Here is a 19,363-nt window from a genome sequence, read left to right on the forward strand (position 1 = left end):
AGAGAGAGAGAGAGAAAGATATAAAGGCAAGAGCTGGCCTCACCCCTTGCACATGCAATATGCTCTTAGAGAGAGATCTTCTTCTCGGTGGGGAATACTATGATAACAATGATGCATTATTGACAGATATCTTCATTTCTCCAACGTCGACAGCAGAACCGACGATGTCTGACCTTGTTAATATTACAGTCTTTTAATAATTTAGCCCCGGAGCCCATTAATACTGGGTTTCAGTACCCATCCCTACAGGTATCCTGTGGAAAAGATGTTCAGTGCAGCTTCATTTAATAAAACAACCTCTCTTTCTGCTTTTCTCATCTTTCCAGACTCACAAATTTGTGTCAATAATGGAGTGAGAACAAACCAACTTCAGCCCCTCAGAGAAAAAGGGATCCTAATGACAGATGTTCTCAAGTTTGGGCCCATGTTGCAGAACTCGCTCATGGCAAGCTCCATTGCCAAAGCTGTCCACGTGCTTGGAGCCACACTGTCCCTTCAGCAAATGAAACATTTCCTCATCTCCCCGCCTGCAGCGGTCCTGCAAGAAGACGTGATATGCGACAGCTACAGCAGTACCGTAACGACTACAAGCACATCCTCTTACCTAAGGGCTGATGAAAAAGAACTTGCTGTTGTTTTTGAGGAGAGACGCCCACCAGATGCTGCGATTCTTCCACCTGCCATTATTCAAACTCCCACGATGAGTGCAGAGAGGCCACCAATACTGCTACCTCCCATACAGGCTATATTCCCTGAGATGTGTAACCCCAAACCAGTGAAAATAAGGCCACTAATAAGCTGGGGATGTGAGGATGATGTCCAGGTGCAACACCAAAAACAAACATCCTCTCAGCTGCTTCACTTCCTCAGAGCAAAAGCTAAAAACATGGGTGCACTAGAGGTCAGTGTCATGGAGTGGAGTAAAAGTGCGTACACTTCAAGTACTGGTTCGCCACAGTCGATGTCACCTCCCATCAAAACAGAAAGCTATCAGTTCAGACATGTGACAGATAATCTGATCAATGCACACGCTCCAAAAACCCTGAGTGCAGACATTGAAAACCAAGCCCCAGTCTTCAGAGTAAAGCGAGTGGAATCAAGTGGCTCTCTGACGTACACTTGTGTGATTGCAACAAAGACCGAATTGTGGGATATTGGAGACATCTTCACAGAGGTGGGACAGGGGGACTCTGAGGCCAGTCTCTTGGAAACAAAAGACTGCCAGAGCACAACAGCTCAGGTGGAGAACTCCTGTGTAAACATCCAGTGGAAAACTCTCCAGTGCACAGAACCTGAACATGGGAGCAATTCTGCTGGTGCAAAAACGCCATCCATCGGTGATATCTCTATTCCTGAGTTCCAGATCAGGAGGTTTGAAGAGAGCGAAGTTGTGGTGTCTCATATTGTCAGCCCAGGCAACTTCTACATCCAACACGCAGACTACATCACGAAGCTGCAGGCCCTGATCACAGAGTAAGTCATTCAGCATGGATTCTAATCTCTTGTCTGCTTTCTCTCAGCTTTTCATCACCCCTCGCTGATTCCTTGATCACATTAACAGAACTTGCAGAGCCACTTATCCTTTTTGTTCAATACTGCTTTCTTTGTAGATTTTTTTTTTTTTTCTTTTTTAATAAACCACGTTTCTGGTTGTAATTATTTTTTTTCTCATTTGCAGCAGCTGGAAAGCCAGTAGTTCATATGCTGAGCAGAACTGCATTCCAGACATTGGAACCAAAGTAATGGGTTGGTTCCCTAAGCACGAACAATGGTGCAGGGCTCAGGTGACGAAGATATGCGGAGTAAGTGGAGGTGGGTCCAGCTTTGTGTTTTGGGATGGTTTTGCAAATGTATACCTCTAGATGGTAGCAGTGTCATTTTGCTTGCCTACAGCCACTTGGGAATTCCTTACAGAATTTTTTTAGCTTAACCTGCCATGCTCTCTGTCTTTGTGATGTCAGATAATAATGCCACTGAGGGTGTTGGGAGTGAGACATCCATCAAGGTGGAGGTGAAGAGGCTGGACTACGGTGACACTGCCTGCCTGTCACTGTGGAACATCAAAGAGCTGACCCCAGAAATGGCTGTCCTCCCACTTCAGGTTGTACAGGTCTCACTGGCAAATGTGAGTGGTTCCCTACCGACAATGTTGGCTTCGTAATTTGACCACACATAAAGCTCTCACTGAACATTTTAAGATTTTCAGCGACAAGCGTGCAGATTATCCCTCTCAGGATTTGCATACGTGGAAATGGTTAATATACCGTGCTGAGTGTAGACTCGGTTACAATATTGGCGTTTGTCCACATGATTAGTCACAGCCTTATCTGTCACTCAGTGATAAAGGAAATGAATTATCTCAGTTCATGGTATTTTTTGTCTGTTTCCTCCCCCCCCTAGGTGACGCCTGTGAATGGGAGTGATTGGTCTGAGGAGGCAGTGGACTGGTTCCAAGCAATGGTGCACAACAGGACGCTCTATGCCAGACTTTACCCACAGGGGCCTAAAGTTACAGTCGAGCTGTTCTTGGAAAAGGGAAAGCTTGGAGCTATGAGGTACTTAAGTATGAAACACAGCCACTAAGATTTATTGACACATCTAATTTTGCTTCTGCTAAACAAGGGTTCTTTTGTTTTAGCTAGCTAGCTGTCATTGTACAAATAATATAGTTTGTTGAATGATAAGACCTTATGATGTGAATATGCTGCAGTGTATCAAGGCTAGTAACTGCCCAAAGTCTTGACTGCACAATGCTATTATTATCATTTCAGGAGGGGTGCATCTCTGTCTTTGAGGCTGGCCCAGAACGGACACGCAAAACATAACAAACTGAAGAATGTTGCTGTCAAGAATAAAAGTAAGTAGAGTTACAGTTTAGAAATGTATTTACCCCAAATTGTGCATCTACAGTAGGTGGCAGTGTAGCCTGTGTATGACCAGAGCAGCACTCATTTATATTCAAAATCCTGTGTTTTTTGCTTTTTAGGCACTGTTCAACTTAAAATGAGACAACAGGAGTCTGAGTGGGAGAAATACCTCATCTCGTGCTATACTCAAAGCAAGAGGTAATTCAGAATGCACTGTGTTGTTTTGTTGTTGTCCTTTTTGTCTGGATTGTCTGACATCCAAACCAGTGTGAAAACACTGAGAAGATTTAATGATTCTTAATAAATCGTCCATCATTGACCATCTGTGAACATACAGTGGACTGAAAGTAAAGGCTACACACTGACACACTGCTATGATTGGCACTTGGCAGTACAAGGATATTTATATATATTTAAAAAAATTGTAAATGTGAATTTTGTATGAAACTGAAGGCATTGACTGGATTAGTACACATTAAGTAAATCAGCTTTCTTCTGTGTTTGTATGTTTTACATTGCAGTTCAAAACTAGGTCTAATCTATATGAGTGTAAAGCTAATGTTCCCTGTCACATTGGAATTAAAGTTTTTTTGTTGTTGCATAAATTCCATTTTTGTTTTTTTTAGAGTCTAATAGATTGTGACTTTTAAAGCCTTTTTTATATACATGTATAATTTATGGGGATGTGGACACCAAATTGTGGTGCATGTTGTTTTATTTTGAACATGTTTCCCCCTTAAGGCGTAGTTTTGTATGTCTTCAATCTATATTTACACATTTATGTGCACAGTGTGTCTCAAGTCCTTATTCCAGCACTGCGTTGAGTTCAGTCCCATTACATCCCCTCCTAAGTGATACTGATATGCCACATACAATAGGACTTTGTTATTTCATTTTTTTATGTATGACTTTCCTTTGATGATCATTATTAGAGCCATGTTGTCTTGGTTAATATTGAGTTCTTGTACAATGGCAGATATATTATGAATGTACAGCACGTACTGTAAATCTCTGCTTTTGTAATAAAACGTATGTACAATTGTATGCTCCATGTATGAATTGCACTGTATCTTCTATAGAGGGAATATAAATGAGGTTCAGTTCATTCAAAGAATTACCAGGCCACCCAAACCCTCCCACTTCATTTGTCGTAAGTGACGCAGAAATGCTTATTCCACAGTGAACTGCTGTAGATCATCTGATAGTACATGACAAATGTCCACATTGTGTTTTCACTGTTACTGTAAATTATTGTTTCTACTGTTATAGGGAGGAGTTTGACCAGAACAAACTGTGAAATCTCAGTTCATAATGATAAAAGAAATAAAAGAGTGTTTTTATCCCTCATTGTTTAATAGATTGTTCACATGCTGTACTAGGCCTCAGTCATAAGCATACTTGTGCTTTATAGCAGATGGCAGTGACATAACTGTGAAGTAAGCTATAACCTAAGTGACAATTTTTAGTGCAGTATGATTTTAAATATAAAAAATATTTATACAAAAGTAGTTTTAGCCTAGATAATTAGTTCTGTAAAATTGATGGAAAGAACACCTGGCACAAAACAGCAATTTGTTCATTTAATTTCATGTTCACAACTAGAATACATTTGCCTAATTACAGCATTTCAATTTTTGACAAGGTTGGTACAAAAATAAGCATGAGTAAATGAGAGAAGTGGTCTTAATTAAATTTTGTGTATAAAGTTAAACATGGGCTTTTTCCACTGCAGTAGTGTTTGCATTAGTGGAACAGCTCATGTATTTTCTGGATGAATCTGCAAACCTGTTAGCGACTGTGCTCTCGATGACAGTGGCTCAGGTCAAAAGCTTCCTTCACTTCCCTGCCCTACCAAGCACAATAAATAATGTGGCAGGCTGAGGCCTTTTGTGTCCACACAGATTCCTTCTTTTGCCCGGGGTAGGCGGAAATCGAGGCGTTTGATCTGAATTCTAAAGAGTCTTGTTGCAGCCCAATAAAGGCTGCCATTGTATGTAAATAGTTTATATAAGAGCATATGACTGCTACGGTGCAGGGCAGTGGCTAGTGGCGGAGGAATGATTAGCATTTTCCAAGTGCATGGTGTTCTCAATCCAGCCTTTTGGCTTGCTAAAAAACACAATATTTTAATTCATTTCTTCCCGCTTTGTACACATTTTTGTGTACCACCACAACTGAAGGTAAAATACATGTTCTATCATTTAATTCTGTTTTATACTAACATTCAGTGTGCAGTGAGGTCAGATTTTATGTGACTGATGGCTGACATGCCCCATTGCCTCGACTTGACAAATACTTGCCATGTTGTTTAAATTATCATTATCCTTTTATTGGAGTAAGAATGAATAAGCAGAAGTGTAATAATAAATATTTTTTATTAGGCAAATCTGGTTAAGTCTTTAGCATTTCTTACAAACAATAGATGTCTCTCAGTCATAAAAAAAAAATCTCATAATGAGATGGATGTCTTGCTGGTTCCTTGGAGAAATGTGCTGGCAGTCTGTCAGTCTGTCTGCAACTGGGCTGTAGGTCAGTTTGGGAGTACAGTATTAATACAGGGTGAGCCAATCACGTGGCTCGGCGAATGTTTCGCAATTGGCTTCGTCCTGTTGCGTCTTGTGACGGCGCACGGCGGTAGGCCATCACCCCTGCTTTTATACGGCCAACGGGCTACTTGGCAATTCTTTTCTGTTGTTCCTTATTCTGCCAAATCCAGCTTGATGCTCAAGCCACACCTCAAGATGGTCATCTTTGGACCCGGCGCTGCTTACGCCGCTTGCACCCCTGGCTGAGCCTGGTAAACCTCTAAAAACTACTGTTACAACAGTTAGGCTTTTACTAAATTATTAAGTAGTGGACAGCAATAACTGTAAGCTATTAAAACTGATTCATTGCTACAAATGTGACTTTTGTTCAATAGGAAGGGCTTAATGGTGCTGAGGCTTTTTAAGAAACTTGGATATTTTACTTTTCCTGAGGGATTTTGATAAAACTTAACATTATTTTACATTATTACCATAATATTGTAACAGTTGAGCTCAACCAAGAGATATAGCTTAGCCTACATCCATGTAACCCTGACTGAAAATGTAACCTTTATTTTTTTGCAGACCTGGAGTCGAAAATGAACTGGGGGACCTTTTATGCCGTGATCAGCGGCGTAAACAGGCACTCTACTGGCATTGGACGCGTCTGGCTGTCCGTCATCTTCATCTTCCGTATCCTGGTCCTGGTGGTTGCTGCTGAGAGTGTTTGGGGAGATGAGAAGTCCGGCTTCACCTGCAACACCCAGCAGCCCGGCTGCAACAGCGTCTGTTACGACCAGTTCTTCCCCATCTCGCACATCCGCCTGTGGGCGCTCCAGCTCATCTTGGTCTCCACCCCCGCCCTGCTGGTGGCCATGCATGTGGCCCACCGCCGCCACATTGACAAGAAGATCCTGAAGAGGACGGGACGCTGCAGCCCCAAGGAGCTGGAACACATCAAGAGCCAGAAGTTTCAGATAACCGGAGCTCTGTGGTGGACTTACATGATCAGTATCGTCTTCAGAATCGTCTTCGAGGTGGCTTTTCTCTACATCTTCTACTTGATCTATCCTGACTTTAAGATGGTGCGTTTGGTAAAGTGTGACTCATACCCATGCCCCAACACAGTAGACTGTTTTGTGTCCAGACCGACAGAAAAGACCATATTCACTGTGTTCATGCTGGCAGTGTCTGGGGTGTGTGTGCTGCTTAACTTGGCTGAGGTGGTATACCTCATAGGCAGGGCCTGCAAACGGTGCTGTCGAGGATCTGACGAAGAGTCCAACGCAGCTTGGATAAGTCGTAGATTGTCTTCTTATAGGCAAAATGAAATCAATCAGCTGATAGCAGACCAGTCTCTCAAGTCTAAGTTTGCTGTGACCAAAAAGAGCCCAACTGAGAAGGGTGAAAGGTGTTCTGCTTTCTGAGACTCTGCCTCTCCTGTTCCCTTTAAACTAATCAGCATGTCCATGGAGCATGTTGCTCTGCATTAATGTCACATATACTGTATATTGGATTATTGTCAGCAGACCAGTTGGTTATCATTCAGTCAGTTGCTTCTTGAGTCATCTGTTTTTTCTTTATCGGTTTTACTGACACTAGTTGCTGTCGGAACTCGTCTAAAACTCTTTGGAGCCAGTAGTGGGGGTTAAAGGACCGTACTGGTGTTTTTGCATGTTTTAGCCCATTTTCTGTGGACGTTGGTTCAGATTCATTTGATTTTTGGTTTTGTTTGAATACAGCATGAGAAGCAAAGGCTCACGTTTTCTTGAGCTAAAGAAGCCATGTTTGTCAGCAACAAACCCTAATTTTTGTCAAACATTATGGTTTAGTATGGTAGGAAATGTGCATAGATTGTATATAGATAAAAATATCCTTGCTTTCTTGCTAGAAACCGTCAACAGCTGCCATACAGTTCACAATGTATGAAAATCATGCCCATCAAGCAACATTGATTTGAAAAAGATAAGATGAATATTTATGATTTGGCATTTTAACGGTTTTATTTGAAAAAACAGATCAATTCTTGGATGCGAGTTTCTCACCAGCACATACCAACCAACACATTTTCCAACCTGCAGATTTTTTCACTTTCAACAAAATGTTGCTTCGACACCAAACAGGATGGTTTATCTCTTTAAGAAACGTACACAAAGTCTTAACAAATCAATTTATATACCATACTTAAATTAAAGGAAACGTGCAGCTGTCTGGATGGCACTGAAACAATAAAACTAAAACATTATAAGCCTTGGAATATGCTCAGTAGTAACATAAATAATTTCTAGTAAATCAGCCAAAATGTGCAAAAACACAGGTATGGTCCTTTTATAGAAGCAAATATTACCGTAGAGAATAAAATGCTGGATAGAAAGTGAACTTTTTATTTTCATTAAAAATATTGTTAATATGTACCATATTTAATTCCAGTCTGAGTCAAAGCTAGGTAATGAAGGAAAGGGTCATTTATGTGAGTAAAAGCCGTTTAATGTCAGTAACAGGCCTTTAAGCCAATAATGGTAAGCTTAGATTTTTATTACAGTTTTAGTTGTTTGATTTAGCTAAACCTTGTGCAGACAGCTGTAACTATTATGTAACTTGGCATACTGTTGTGGAAATATAACAGTTGGTGCTAGTAAACCAAAGAAACCTTTAAAATACTGTCCAGATATGGTGTCATTGGATGTGTTTTTTCTACAGATGATTGAAAAATAACATTAATTTGAAAGCAATTTTCCACACACATATATCCATTACTTTACACTATTAATAAAATATGTAATCGGAACAGAATGGTCAGAATGGTGAACAGACCAACATTTTTCCGAGTCTGTGACTTTTCAATAAACCTTAAAATCTTACAATACTGGAGGAACTGTTGAAGATGCCACATGATATTCAACTGATGAAATGGCAAAATTACAATAATTTATTCGGTCTTGTTCCTCCTTCACTTGTCTGCTGGGTCACTTTTAGAACACTGCAAATCCCAGTACTGTACATACGTCTTTGGATTTGTATATGTTAGAATTCAATTGTGAATACTGCCTACTTACTTCCCTGCAGCTTCTGTTTGAGGTGATCTCTTTTTTGTTGTTGTTTGTTTCAGAAAGATTTTGAGGTTGACCTACTTTTTAACAGAGACCCATCACTGTCTGACAGACCTTTAATATTACTCTGCAGAGTATATTATTCAGTGCCTCTCTGGTCCTGAAAATGTAATGACCCATACGCTGGTATCTGTTTATACAACTGTTCTATTCTACAGTTATTCATATTATATTGCATACAGTACCCTGATGTTGACACATATGTGTAAATGTACATCACATACACATATCAATTTACATCCGGGTAAACAATCCACTTAATACTGTATATAATATGGGTTGAAACTATATGTGTACATTGTGTAATATAAAGAAATAAACTGCCTTATAATTTGATGTCATTTTAAGTTATTTAGCAAACACACATAAAGGTGATTTTGGTGAATGGGTGAAATAATCAAATCCATCAAGGGACAGTAACCTTAATAATTATATACAGTGTTCACTGTTACATATAAAATGTATCCATTTTAATTTAATCTCTTTACAGATATGTTGAAACTGAACCTTTTCACTGACTTTTCTCCTTCCTGTCACTGTGATTTGTAACTTGAGGATGCAAATGGCTACTCATCTCCAAATCATGCCCTCCGTGATAGGAGAGACCCTCGTGCTATATTTAGAGCCCAGAAGCACTTGTGGCCAGACAGACTTAGCAGACAACATCATTGGCCAGCTGCTGTGTCACTCACTGTAACAAGCGAGTAGAGGGGCTTTAATAGTTTACATTAGAGAGTGTACCCTGTGCCAAATTTAACCACGAATGGGGGAGGGGGGGTTTGAGGGAGGGTAGGCCGGACATGGTTGAGAGTGCGTCCAGCAGGTTATGTGTGTGTGTGTTGTGGGGGTCTGTGGAGGGGCCTGGATCTTGATTCCTGCCTGAGCTGTATTTTAAAAAAAAAAGGAGACAGAGTGAGTAGGTTTGTCGGTGTGGAACAGAGGTTGTGGCTAGCAGAAGTCCACTTTTCCTGTCCATTCAAGGGCATTGCTGGGGGGCCGAAGATCAGCTTTGCACTGAGGCCTGTCGGCAAAGTGGACGGCCTCATGGACCCTCGAAGACGTGCAGGGCTTCACCACAGGGGATGTATAAGCTGACAAGGTGGGTTTATCCAGTATCCAGTAAATGTGACTTCTCTGTGATTATTTGTCCACCTTGTGGATTGATGTACTTTCGTTAGTTAGATTTAGACATAAACTTACTTTGTGTACCTGTGGCCAAAGGCTGTCGTTTGTTTACACACTGTCTTGCGTGGAAATACAGTGTTGAGAGTTGCTGGTGTCCACCTTAAAAAAGGGTTTATAATGAAAGCATACATTTGTTTAAATAGATCATTCTCCCATACAGTAGCATACCTTGAATTGGCTGTCACGCTACAGTAAAGTACATCCATCAGAAGTAGACTATATTTATAACATGATGTGTTACAGGAGCTGACAGTACCGACATTACTGAACTGCTTCTAATTCGCACTTCCACCGCATCCCCCCGGTGTTTGATTTCACCTTGTGTAGATCATGTTGCTGTGACTCGGGCCGTGAAGGCTGGGAGCCACAGAATCATGACTGGAACCTGCCTACCTCCTGTCCACACTTGCCAAATATATACCCTCCTAAAGTAAATATAATCCTGTCCGCATCCACGTGGAAAAGGCCACTACTTGCTCAGAAGCAGTCAGAAGGAGTCTTCCAGTTGTACACTCGGTTAGCAGATTGGCTCCCTAGAGACTGATTTGGTCAGAGCTCTGTTGAACTTGGTAAGACATTTTAGAGAATTTGTAGTCATCAGGAATACTGAAGCTTACTTTAACCTCTAGATTCAATTTATTTTATTCATTTCATATATTTGCTTTGTTGACACGTCTATACATGAGTCACAAATCCAATTGAAAAACTGTTGTTTTTGATTGTTTTTGTACCTCCAGTCCCAGGTCTGAGCTCACACAGCCATGGGGGACTGGAACCTTCTGGGAAAGCTTTTAGAAAAAGCCCAGGAGCACTCCACTGTGGTGGGGAAAGTGTGGCTCACTGTCCTGTTCATCTTCCGCATCCTGATCCTGAGTGCTGCGACAGAGAAGGTGTGGGGCGACGAGCAGTCGGGCTTCACCTGTGACACCAAGCAGCCCGGTTGTGAGAACGTGTGCTATGACATCACTTTCCCCATCTCCCACGTTCGCTTTTGGGTGCTGCAGATCATCTTTGTGTCCACACCTACGCTGATCTACCTGGGACACATTCTCCATCTAGTGCGGATGGAGGACAAGCATAAAGAGAAAGAACAGGGACATCATTCAGACAAACAAGCCCTTATTGTGGATGCTAAGCACAAAAAGGCTCTGGTGAGGGACAATAAGGGCCGGGTGCGCCTACAGGGGGAGCTCTTGCGGACTTATGTCTTTAATGTGGTCTTTAAAACCCTGTTTGAGGTGGGCTTCATAGTGGCTCAATACCTCCTCTACGGCTTTGAGCTGAAGCCCATGTACACATGTGACAGACCGCCCTGCCCCAATGTGGTAAACTGCTACATATCCCGTCCCACAGAAAAAACCATCTTCATCATCTTCATGCTGGGAGTGGCCAGCGTGTCACTGCTCCTCAACCTCGTAGAGATCTACCACCTGGGCTTCACTAAGTGCCGCCAGGGCATCACCTTCAGAAGAAGTCACATGTCCCCTGAGGGCATCCCCAAAGAGCCCAGTGTGACGGCTGTGCCGTTTGTGCCGAGTTACGACGACTACTTCCACGGGCACCAACAAGTCCAGCCGCCCTACCCGCCCGTCCCCAGCTACAACCTCTCCCCTCTGTCCGATGGCACAGACTCGTCCTTCCACCCCTACCACAGCAAGGCGGCGTACAAACAGAATAAGGACAACTTGGCTGTTGAAAGGAGCAGCAGCAAGCCAGAGGAATGTGACCTGAAAGGAAAGAAGGGAGCAGGATCAGCCCCTGGGTCACCTACGCAGGCCAGACCAGGCCGCAGTGCCAAACACAGCAACAACAAGACTAGAATAGACGATCTGAAGATATGAGGAGGTTTATGTTTCTCTGAGGGGTCTTAAATTGCTGTGAGGGGATCGGATGTTGTTTGTAGGCATTCATACATGCTGAACTGACCCCCCCTCTTTAAAATGACACAGGTTCGACTCATTCCAACTAAAGGGAGGGACATTTATAGGGCACACAGAGAAGCTGCAGTTGTACAGTAATGTGTAAAGACTAATGTGGTTGAAAAATCACATTCGTAAGGAACTTAAACCTCTTCAAGGTGTCCCATAGCTGGGAATTTCTTTTTCTTTTGAAACAACTGAAATTGGATTTCACATGAGACTGTATGGTAAACCATTTCTGGCAATGCCATATTTTCACTCATGGTTGATTAGTATTGGTTTGGTTTTTTTAATTGATTTGTGTATGGTAGGAATCTTCACTATTCACTATTGTCACTGAGAATTTAACAAAATCATCAGAACGTACTGACTGCTCAGGTTATACATTCAACATATCTTTTTTTAATTTTTTTTTTCAATGTGTGATGAATGTGAATGAACCCAAAAATGCAACAATATGTATAAAGTTGCCCAAACCTTGGGAACAGAATCCAGGGCAGAAACTTGTTGAGCACCAGCCTGACCTCATTTGAGGAAATCAGATAGGGCAAATAGTTAAATTTAACTTCCTTTAAGTGTTTTGAGGTCACCATGTAGCATAGTTCACTTGCTTAGACTTGAAGTGAAAAGTTGTGCAATACCTGACATTGGACACTGGAAATACTGTACGTAATTCCAGGACGCGCCTCAAAAGAAACTGCACTGGTCTCGGGAGTTCCCACATTTATACTCTCTCTTTTTTATTGCGACAGCCAGCAAGTACATAATTATAAGCACATTGTTTTGTTTATCCTTGTTTATATCTGTGTTTGTGACATTTGTTTTCTGTAAAGCACTTGGTGACAACCATATTTGTACAACTGCTTGAAATAAATCTGTCTTAAATTTGCAAAGTTTTATAATCTTAAGTCTTTATCAGGAAAAAGGGGGAAACATTTGACTGGTTCAACACATGTTGCAACGGTTATTTCATATTCCTGAAACAAATAAATCAACATCAACCGAGGAGAAATGATAACATTGGTGATATTTAGTTTCTCTAAACAGTAGCTCCAACATATAGCCAACAGAAACACATTTGAAACACTGAATCTCTTAAATTAGATTCAGGTTTAGTTTGACTCATTAGTATCTACACGCAAATATTCCAACCTGTTAAAAACTGACATGCTCAACCGGGAATAAACATGCCTTGTAAAGTCTTTGCCGTCTGCATATCCCACACAGGCACAGCTTACACTCATCTGTGCCAGGAAAGCACAGCACACAGACACCCCTGGTATGGAAACCTTGAAATTAATGACATAGCATGTTCATGACAAAGAAGCGCTCTCTCATACCTTTGGACTAGTACGCTCATGATTTTCTGTCAATGCTTGATGTGTCGATGGAAGAACATCTAGCCAGGCTTTTTACTCACATATATATATTAAAAACAAAAAAATACAATTCCTGAAAAAACTGTACTTTCTTGATGTGTCGGGATATGATTGAGTGTAGTCTGGGCTACTATCCTCTCCTTTAGTGTGTGGTGGTGCCAGAAACAATATGTTTCAGACACAGACAAAACAGCCAGGAGTGTTATTGTAATATATGGCTCCATCAATCAGTAAGTAAACTAGAATAGTCTCTGATTCTAAAAAAATGTCCCATATACTTTTACAAATAAAAATAAAACATGAAGGTTACTAAAAGATATTTAAAACATACATCATCTTAAAAATACAATAAAGTGATCATCTTTGAGAAAAGGGGTTATATGTGTTTTTGAAATGTTGACAGCTGAATAGATATGACTTATGGGTATAAATGGATATCCAGCACTTTGAAATGAAATCCTTTTAGGCCAACATTTCAACCTGTAGCTGCATCAGAAGGTCGGAGCATGATAGAAGACATACAGTGTAGCACATTTTTGGAGATAAGAGTGTATTTCAATAAATTATATAGCTTCAAACGTTATAATACGAGCATACATATCAGAAAGAACATTGTAATCTCAAGGTTTCTGGTTTGACTGAATCACACAATAAAAGTCTATGATTTGTTAACATTAGATGACACAGAGTAGTTTAACTGCCATGACTTAGATCAATATCGGGTGTATTTTGAAACTCTGCAAAGGGAAATTAATAGCAGCATAATCACCTATGACATTAATAACTAAAAGTGAACAAAGATTTTAAGATGGTGTACCCCAACTTCAACCTTAATGAAGTAATATTGTTTTACATAGCCAGCAAATCACCCATTAGCAGTGGAATTAGGTAAAAACATAGCAAACATAACAATATGATGCATACTCTTTACTGAATATTGCAGTCATTATTTATTATTGGACCAAGAGCTGTCACTTTATATGAAACATTTGCATTTTTTAAACACATTTTAATGTAAAGTGAAGGTGGGATCCTGTTTTACAGTCCCCACAGTCCATAAAAAGTAGGAAATGTAAAATTAAATTGCTACAAGGATTTTAATGTCCTTTGGTTATTCTATATCTGGCTACTTCTGTAGCTTACAGGTTAGACTTTCATTAGAAATGTGGGGGACACAAAGGGAAGCTCTGAACAAATGCAAAGATGTGCTCTGAAGTTATCGATGGTCTCCCAATTACCTGGAAGGCTATTGGCCCCTTTAAATTAAAAACGTATACATGTATAATTCTTCATCTAAAGAAAACAACAAAAAAAGAAAGCATGATACACGGTACACATGCAGCAAAACACCTACACAATAAAACATAATGAAAGCAAGGAAATGTCAGCAATACTTTTATACTGTATGTGGCTTTACTACAGATATAGTATGTAGTATAATATGAAGCCTAATCAAGAAAGTCAAGAAACTTTTTTTGCAGATTTCCATACATGAAACCTGCATATTAATTATGTATCGTATGCTTACACCATTATTTACTGTAAAAAATATATATACTTTACATGTTTGGGATAAATAAGTAATAAATAAGATAAAATAATAATACCACAGTGCTGTTGTTCCTTCAGTGCTGGATTATCTGCTTAAAAGCACCAGAGTTTCATGGGAAAAGCGGCACAGACTAAGACAATAAAGCCTCGCCTTGGTTATTTTTAATGGCGGATATAATTTTATGTGTCCAGATGAGTTATTCCATCACTTTATTCCGCTTATTCCCTGTGGTGGCTTTATATTATTTTTTCCACCAGCTTTAGCACAGTACTCTACTGCCCTCTCCCTTTACTTTCACTTTAACACTGACATGCTGCTCATCTGAGGGTTGTATCTGCTCGGCATGCCATCTGCTGGGCAAAGAAAATTCACAGACACAATATATTTTGTGATGCCATTTCTGTTAGAATTTACTGGCAAATAACTGAGTACATAAAATAGTAAGCAGATGCAGCCCTATATATCTGTCCAATCTATTACATTAGGACATATGTAAACAAGGAGCCTGAATGTGGACTGCATTTTAGGACATGCAGGACACACAGCATAAAATCATCAGGGAGTGTTTATTTAATCCCTGACTCAATGAAGTGTTCTGCGCTCTCTGGCCTGTTTTTCATCACACTGACACTATGCACCCAACCTGCTAATGTGTGATAAATGACAAAGAGCCAGAAGCAAAGCCTGCCCTTGCACCAACTTTGTGTTGCTGCAAGGGTACGCTTATGAAATATCAGCCAAAAGGAAAACGAGGCTTCTGATGTTTGCTGACTGAATCAGTCTGATTGCTTGCAGGCCTGTCACCTCATCACCAACACCAGCCTTGTTAAACTCGATGCAGACTGCACAGCTCTAACACCAAACTGCAGTTCGGTCTGGAGTGCTGCTGAAAAGACTCACACACAGCGCAGAGGAGAATCAGAAATCAGCTTCTGACATGGTTTCTGAAGCGGAAAACGTCATTATGGCTTGGCATCTGTCAGTTCTTGCCTTGGCTTCCATATTGTGCTGTCTGTGAGAACAGGCTGGCTGTTTGCTGCCACCATGTGACAGCTGAAACACTCTGCAGACGTCAGCAAGGTATCTCATGAACTGTTGCCTCAGCGGACTTGAGAGAAAGCTTGAGTTGTTATGGCAACTCGATTGATTCTTTTCACTATAATCTCTATCAGGCCTGGGGGAAAACATGGGGTAATCAATTTATTTTTTTTCTGAGCACATGATATCAAATATTTATCACAATAAAATGCTATAGGTTATCAATTACATTTTTTCTGTTGTGACAACTGAATTTGCCTCTGGGATAAACTAAAACAAATCACTATAGCGAATCTATCTATTTATGAAACACACAAATGCTGTTCTCACATATACATATAGAAGCTCAGATTTTTACTGAGCATAAATAAACTGAAATTCCTCAAAAAGAAAACCCATCCCTAAGTAAATACATGCACGTACTGCACACACGCAGACATATCAATGCACAGGTTTTGGTTTGGTGTGACTCACACAACAGATGGTAGGGGAAGTCCTGTCCTCTTGTGTGATACAGCTTGTGTATCACGCGCACAGACCTCATTTAAAAAAAAAGTTCATCCTAGATTTCATCACAGCATCATCTCAGACTTAAAAACTCATTTTATTTAACCACTGATGTTTTTATATTTGACAGGCTCAAGCCACCTTTTCACTGTATACTGCTTATTATACTTTTATTTATTATTATTACTGCTTACGTATGATAAATAAAAAATGAAGACCCTGATAACCATTACATAAAAATATCTTTTTGACATCTAATTGTCTATCATTAGAGTACTGTCAGTGTATAGAGAATATCAATAGTAAGAAATTGCATCCACAATCTTAAAAAAAAAATGTAAATCTGCATTGTGTTTTAGTGAAAGAAGAACACCGAAAAGCCTTTAAAAATATGTGAAACAACTAATAAGTTAGAAATTGTCAACTTTATTTTAGATAGTCACCATTCTCATCTGCAACACACCAACTTCACATACATCTACATCCTCAAATCACCAAACATCTTCAATACAAAACATTCCTTTAAATACAATTTAATCTTGCAAGTTTCTTAATGTAAAGTTCCAAAATATCACAAACTACAGTTCACAAACACTTTAAAACAAAAAGAAAAAAACATTTGTTTACGGGGACAAACAGATGATTCGGATTATTTTAAGGACAAGACATCATAAAGAGTTTGATCCAAAACACAGCATGAGAGTTAAGCACATTATGGGTTTATATTGAAGAAGATTAAGAGTCACTTTTAAATGAATGCAGATGAGAACTGAAATTTGAGGACAGAATGATCAATTCAGTAGCGCAAACTCACAGAATGGACGTGAAATCAAGTCCTTCATACATACAAATTACCTAAGTACATACAGTGTGTGTGCGCGCGTGTTTGTACACGCTCGCAGCATCCAAAACCCAAGATATTTTCCCACATGACAACCTCTTTACTGTGAGGGGCTTCTAGCATTTAGCCAAATGGCAGCTTATAACAAAGCCTCTTAAAAATAGGGGCCGTCCTCTGTCGACAAAAGTAAAATTTTGAGAGAACATAAAGTCAAAAAGCGGCCTGCTGAGGCTGCCGAAAACACACACCCAACAGCCTCCACTACCCCGTGCCAGGGAATAATAACGTAGTTTCTTGCTTCAACCTCAGGTCAAAGCCTAAGCGCAAACCAGATCCCCTAACAGTCTGGTTGGTAGATGGTGCCGTGTTTAGTGCTGGAGCCCCAAGGTGGTGGTGGTGGTGGTGGTGGTGGTGGGGGGGGGCTGCAGATCCATGCCCGTGTCTGCCATCCTACGAGCCGTTAAGGACACGCCCTTAATCGTCTTTGCCCTTCCCTTTAGGTGTGCCCTCGTTCCACGCCACATAAACAAACAAAGCCAACACCACGTGCACAGCGAGCACCGCAACGATGGCTGCGTAGAAGTAGCTGTCAGAGCTCGACATCTTCATCGAACCTGGGGAAAGGAGGTGGAGAACAGTTCACGGTGATGACAAGACCCATCGTATAGATCCTTCCTCATGTGAAACTTAACCAGGAGGCCTACGACCTTCATTCAGTGCTATTCAAAACTTGCTATACGTCACTTCTTATACAAATCTGACACAACCTTAACATATCCATACATTATATCTATCTTAACAAGAATAATGCAAACTCTTTTCCTCACTGTTACTACTGGCCTATATCAGTTTCACTCCTATGGTGGCCAATACATTTTAATACTATGATTAATTAAGTATTTTAAGGGTGCTTTATCAACAACTGAGGGAAGAGAGAGATGGGGAATTGTTTATGATCATTTACAGTAAATCACTGACTGCATCCAGCATCCCCTTCAGGCTTTTCTTCCATCCACAACAATCATTTCAAGGGGCTGCCATCGCTCCAAACACAAGCCTTACCCTCAAAGACGTACGCCTTCGTTGCGAAGTACAGTCCAATGGGCAGCGTGACCATCAGGATGGTGAAGAACAGCAGTGTCTTGAGGGCTGAAACCAGGGAGCTTTCATTGCTAAAGTACAAGAGTTCATGAGTCAGCCCACATATCAGCAAGACAGCGAGCTTCCTGTTGAGGAGCAGCGGGACTCTACGGTGCTTATCAACGTGTTACAGGGTTACTTTAAACAACAAGTCTTTAGTGGGCTTTTTATCTACTTTGGCACATGTTCAGCTACAAAACAACACAAACGGGGGACGGTGGTTTTGAGGCCACACACACACACACACACACCACACAACACACACACCACACACACACAACACATATAAAGGCTAAGTTAAAATCTAAAGCTTAGCAGCTTCATTTAGTGGCCTGGTTGGGGTGTTCACCCTCTAAAGGGAGGCGCGGTCCGGCTGCGGCGTGATCTAAAGATGCTTACTGACAGATCCGATGTCATTGCTGGGCTTGATAGCGAGGAAGACGGCCGGGTTAAGAAGGGGAGGAATATAAGCGCTTAGCGTTGGTGTTGTGTTTGCTCTCTGCTGAAATTCAACTACTTCCGCACAGGGTTCACGGGAGCCGTTTCACATGACGGGAGCGTTTGACGCCGCTTTGTGTCTCGCGAGGGCTTGCTTTTTGGGCCAAATAGTTCAATGTCCTGCGAAATATCTTTGGGGATGCATTATGAATGAAATAAAAAAAAAGGATCCATGAAACTGGTTGGACAAATTAGCATTCAACAAGCGATGTGTGTCTCTTTGTTTTTAGAGTTCACTGCACGGTGTAGCCATGTAGGTTTGCCCTTATTTTAATAATCAAGTGATAAAATGAAGAGTTTTCCTTCATTAAAGGAGCCATACAACAATTGTTAAAATCACTCCATTAAAAGTAAAAGTGCCTGTATTTAAAATCTTATGTAAAATAGAGATTGTATTATTATTATTATTTTTACATACAGGCCTATTTAAAGTACAGACATACACATTTGTGCGGTCAGAATTGTTCCTTCTCAAAGATATTATTCTGTGGCAACCTTTAATGTTAGATTAATTTTGATTATCCAAAATGTATGAAGCATCATTTTAAATTGTAGACTGGTCAAGATTTGATCATTTGTTACTGCATTATACCTGTAGGCTAGTTTATTTCTTTATTTAGCTGCTCGATCATATGTTTTGTGTAGTATAAATCTCAAAGTAACATGAAAAATCAATTATTTGCCTCAGAAAATGTTAGTGGATGTGCCAGAAAATGGAAATACTGACGCCTCAAAATTGTATATAAATTTTATAAAAAATTATACAACAACATATTTTTATATTACCTGATTTTTTTCTTTT

The 19,363-nt window shown here is 40.4% G+C and overlaps 4 protein-coding genes across 5 annotated transcripts in view; 3 read left to right on the forward strand and 1 right to left on the reverse strand.

The window, feature by feature from the left end:
* LOC118333247 overlaps positions 1–3,911 on the forward strand; it is a 6,055-nt gene extending 2,144 nt beyond the window's left edge. The window contains exons 4-9 of the mRNA XM_035668806.1: positions 327–1,473; positions 1,679–1,812; positions 1,962–2,125; positions 2,401–2,555; positions 2,772–2,857; positions 2,987–3,911. Of these exons, the coding sequence (XP_035524699.1) occupies positions 327–1,473; positions 1,679–1,812; positions 1,962–2,125; positions 2,401–2,555; positions 2,772–2,857; positions 2,987–3,069 (1,769 nt within the window). The 3' untranslated portion in view covers positions 3,070–3,911. The remainder of the gene's footprint in view (positions 1–326; positions 1,474–1,678; positions 1,813–1,961; positions 2,126–2,400; positions 2,556–2,771; positions 2,858–2,986) is intronic.
* Positions 3,912–4,926: 1,015 nt separating this feature from the next.
* On the forward strand, positions 4,927–8,838 carry LOC118333149 (gap junction beta-1 protein-like). Its single transcript, XM_035668672.1, has 2 exons — positions 4,927–5,664; positions 5,978–8,838. Exon 2 carries the CDS (start codon positions 5,992–5,994, stop codon positions 6,817–6,819), a length of 828 nt encoding a protein of 275 aa, XP_035524565.1. The 5' UTR covers positions 4,927–5,664; positions 5,978–5,991; the 3' UTR covers positions 6,820–8,838.
* A 447-nt stretch (positions 8,839–9,285) lies between these two features.
* On the forward strand, positions 9,286–12,502 carry LOC118333452 (gap junction alpha-3 protein-like). Of its 2 annotated transcripts, XM_035669102.1 has the most exons (3): positions 9,286–9,601; positions 10,015–10,256; positions 10,425–12,502. In XM_035669102.1, the coding sequence occupies exon 3, from the start codon at positions 10,449–10,451 to the stop codon at positions 11,526–11,528; it is 1,080 nt and encodes a 359-aa protein (XP_035524995.1). In that variant the 5' UTR covers positions 9,286–9,601; positions 10,015–10,256; positions 10,425–10,448; the 3' UTR covers positions 11,529–12,502. The 2 variants fall into 2 exon arrangements, with proteins under 2 accessions (XP_035524995.1, XP_035524994.1); XM_035669101.1 differs by lacking the exon at positions 10,015–10,256.
* Positions 12,503–16,488: 3,986 nt separating this feature from the next.
* Positions 16,489–18,190, reverse strand: vma21 (vacuolar ATPase assembly factor VMA21; the record flags this gene model as incomplete). Its single annotated transcript, XM_035669842.1, has 2 exons — positions 16,489–17,537; positions 17,986–18,190. Coding segments are annotated over 2 exons (345 nt in total), but the record flags the coding sequence as incomplete, so codon positions are not given.
* Between the last annotated feature and the right edge of the window lie 1,173 nt (positions 18,191–19,363).

This window comes from Morone saxatilis, unplaced genomic scaffold (genome assembly GCF_004916995.1).
Source record: "Morone saxatilis isolate NCDOM2014 unplaced genomic scaffold, NCSU_SB_2.0 Contig22, whole genome shotgun sequence".
NCBI classification, from domain to species: Eukaryota; Metazoa; Chordata; class Actinopteri; family Moronidae; genus Morone; species Morone saxatilis.

Excerpts from the sequence above, each read along its gene's own strand:
- LOC118333149 (XM_035668672.1), top strand. The coding sequence starts at position 5,992 with ATGAACTGGGGGACCTTTTATGCCGTGATCAGCGGCGTAAACAGGCAC.
- LOC118333452 (XM_035669102.1), top strand. The coding sequence starts at position 10,449 with ATGGGGGACTGGAACCTTCTGGGAAAGCTTTTAGAAAAAGCCCAGGAG.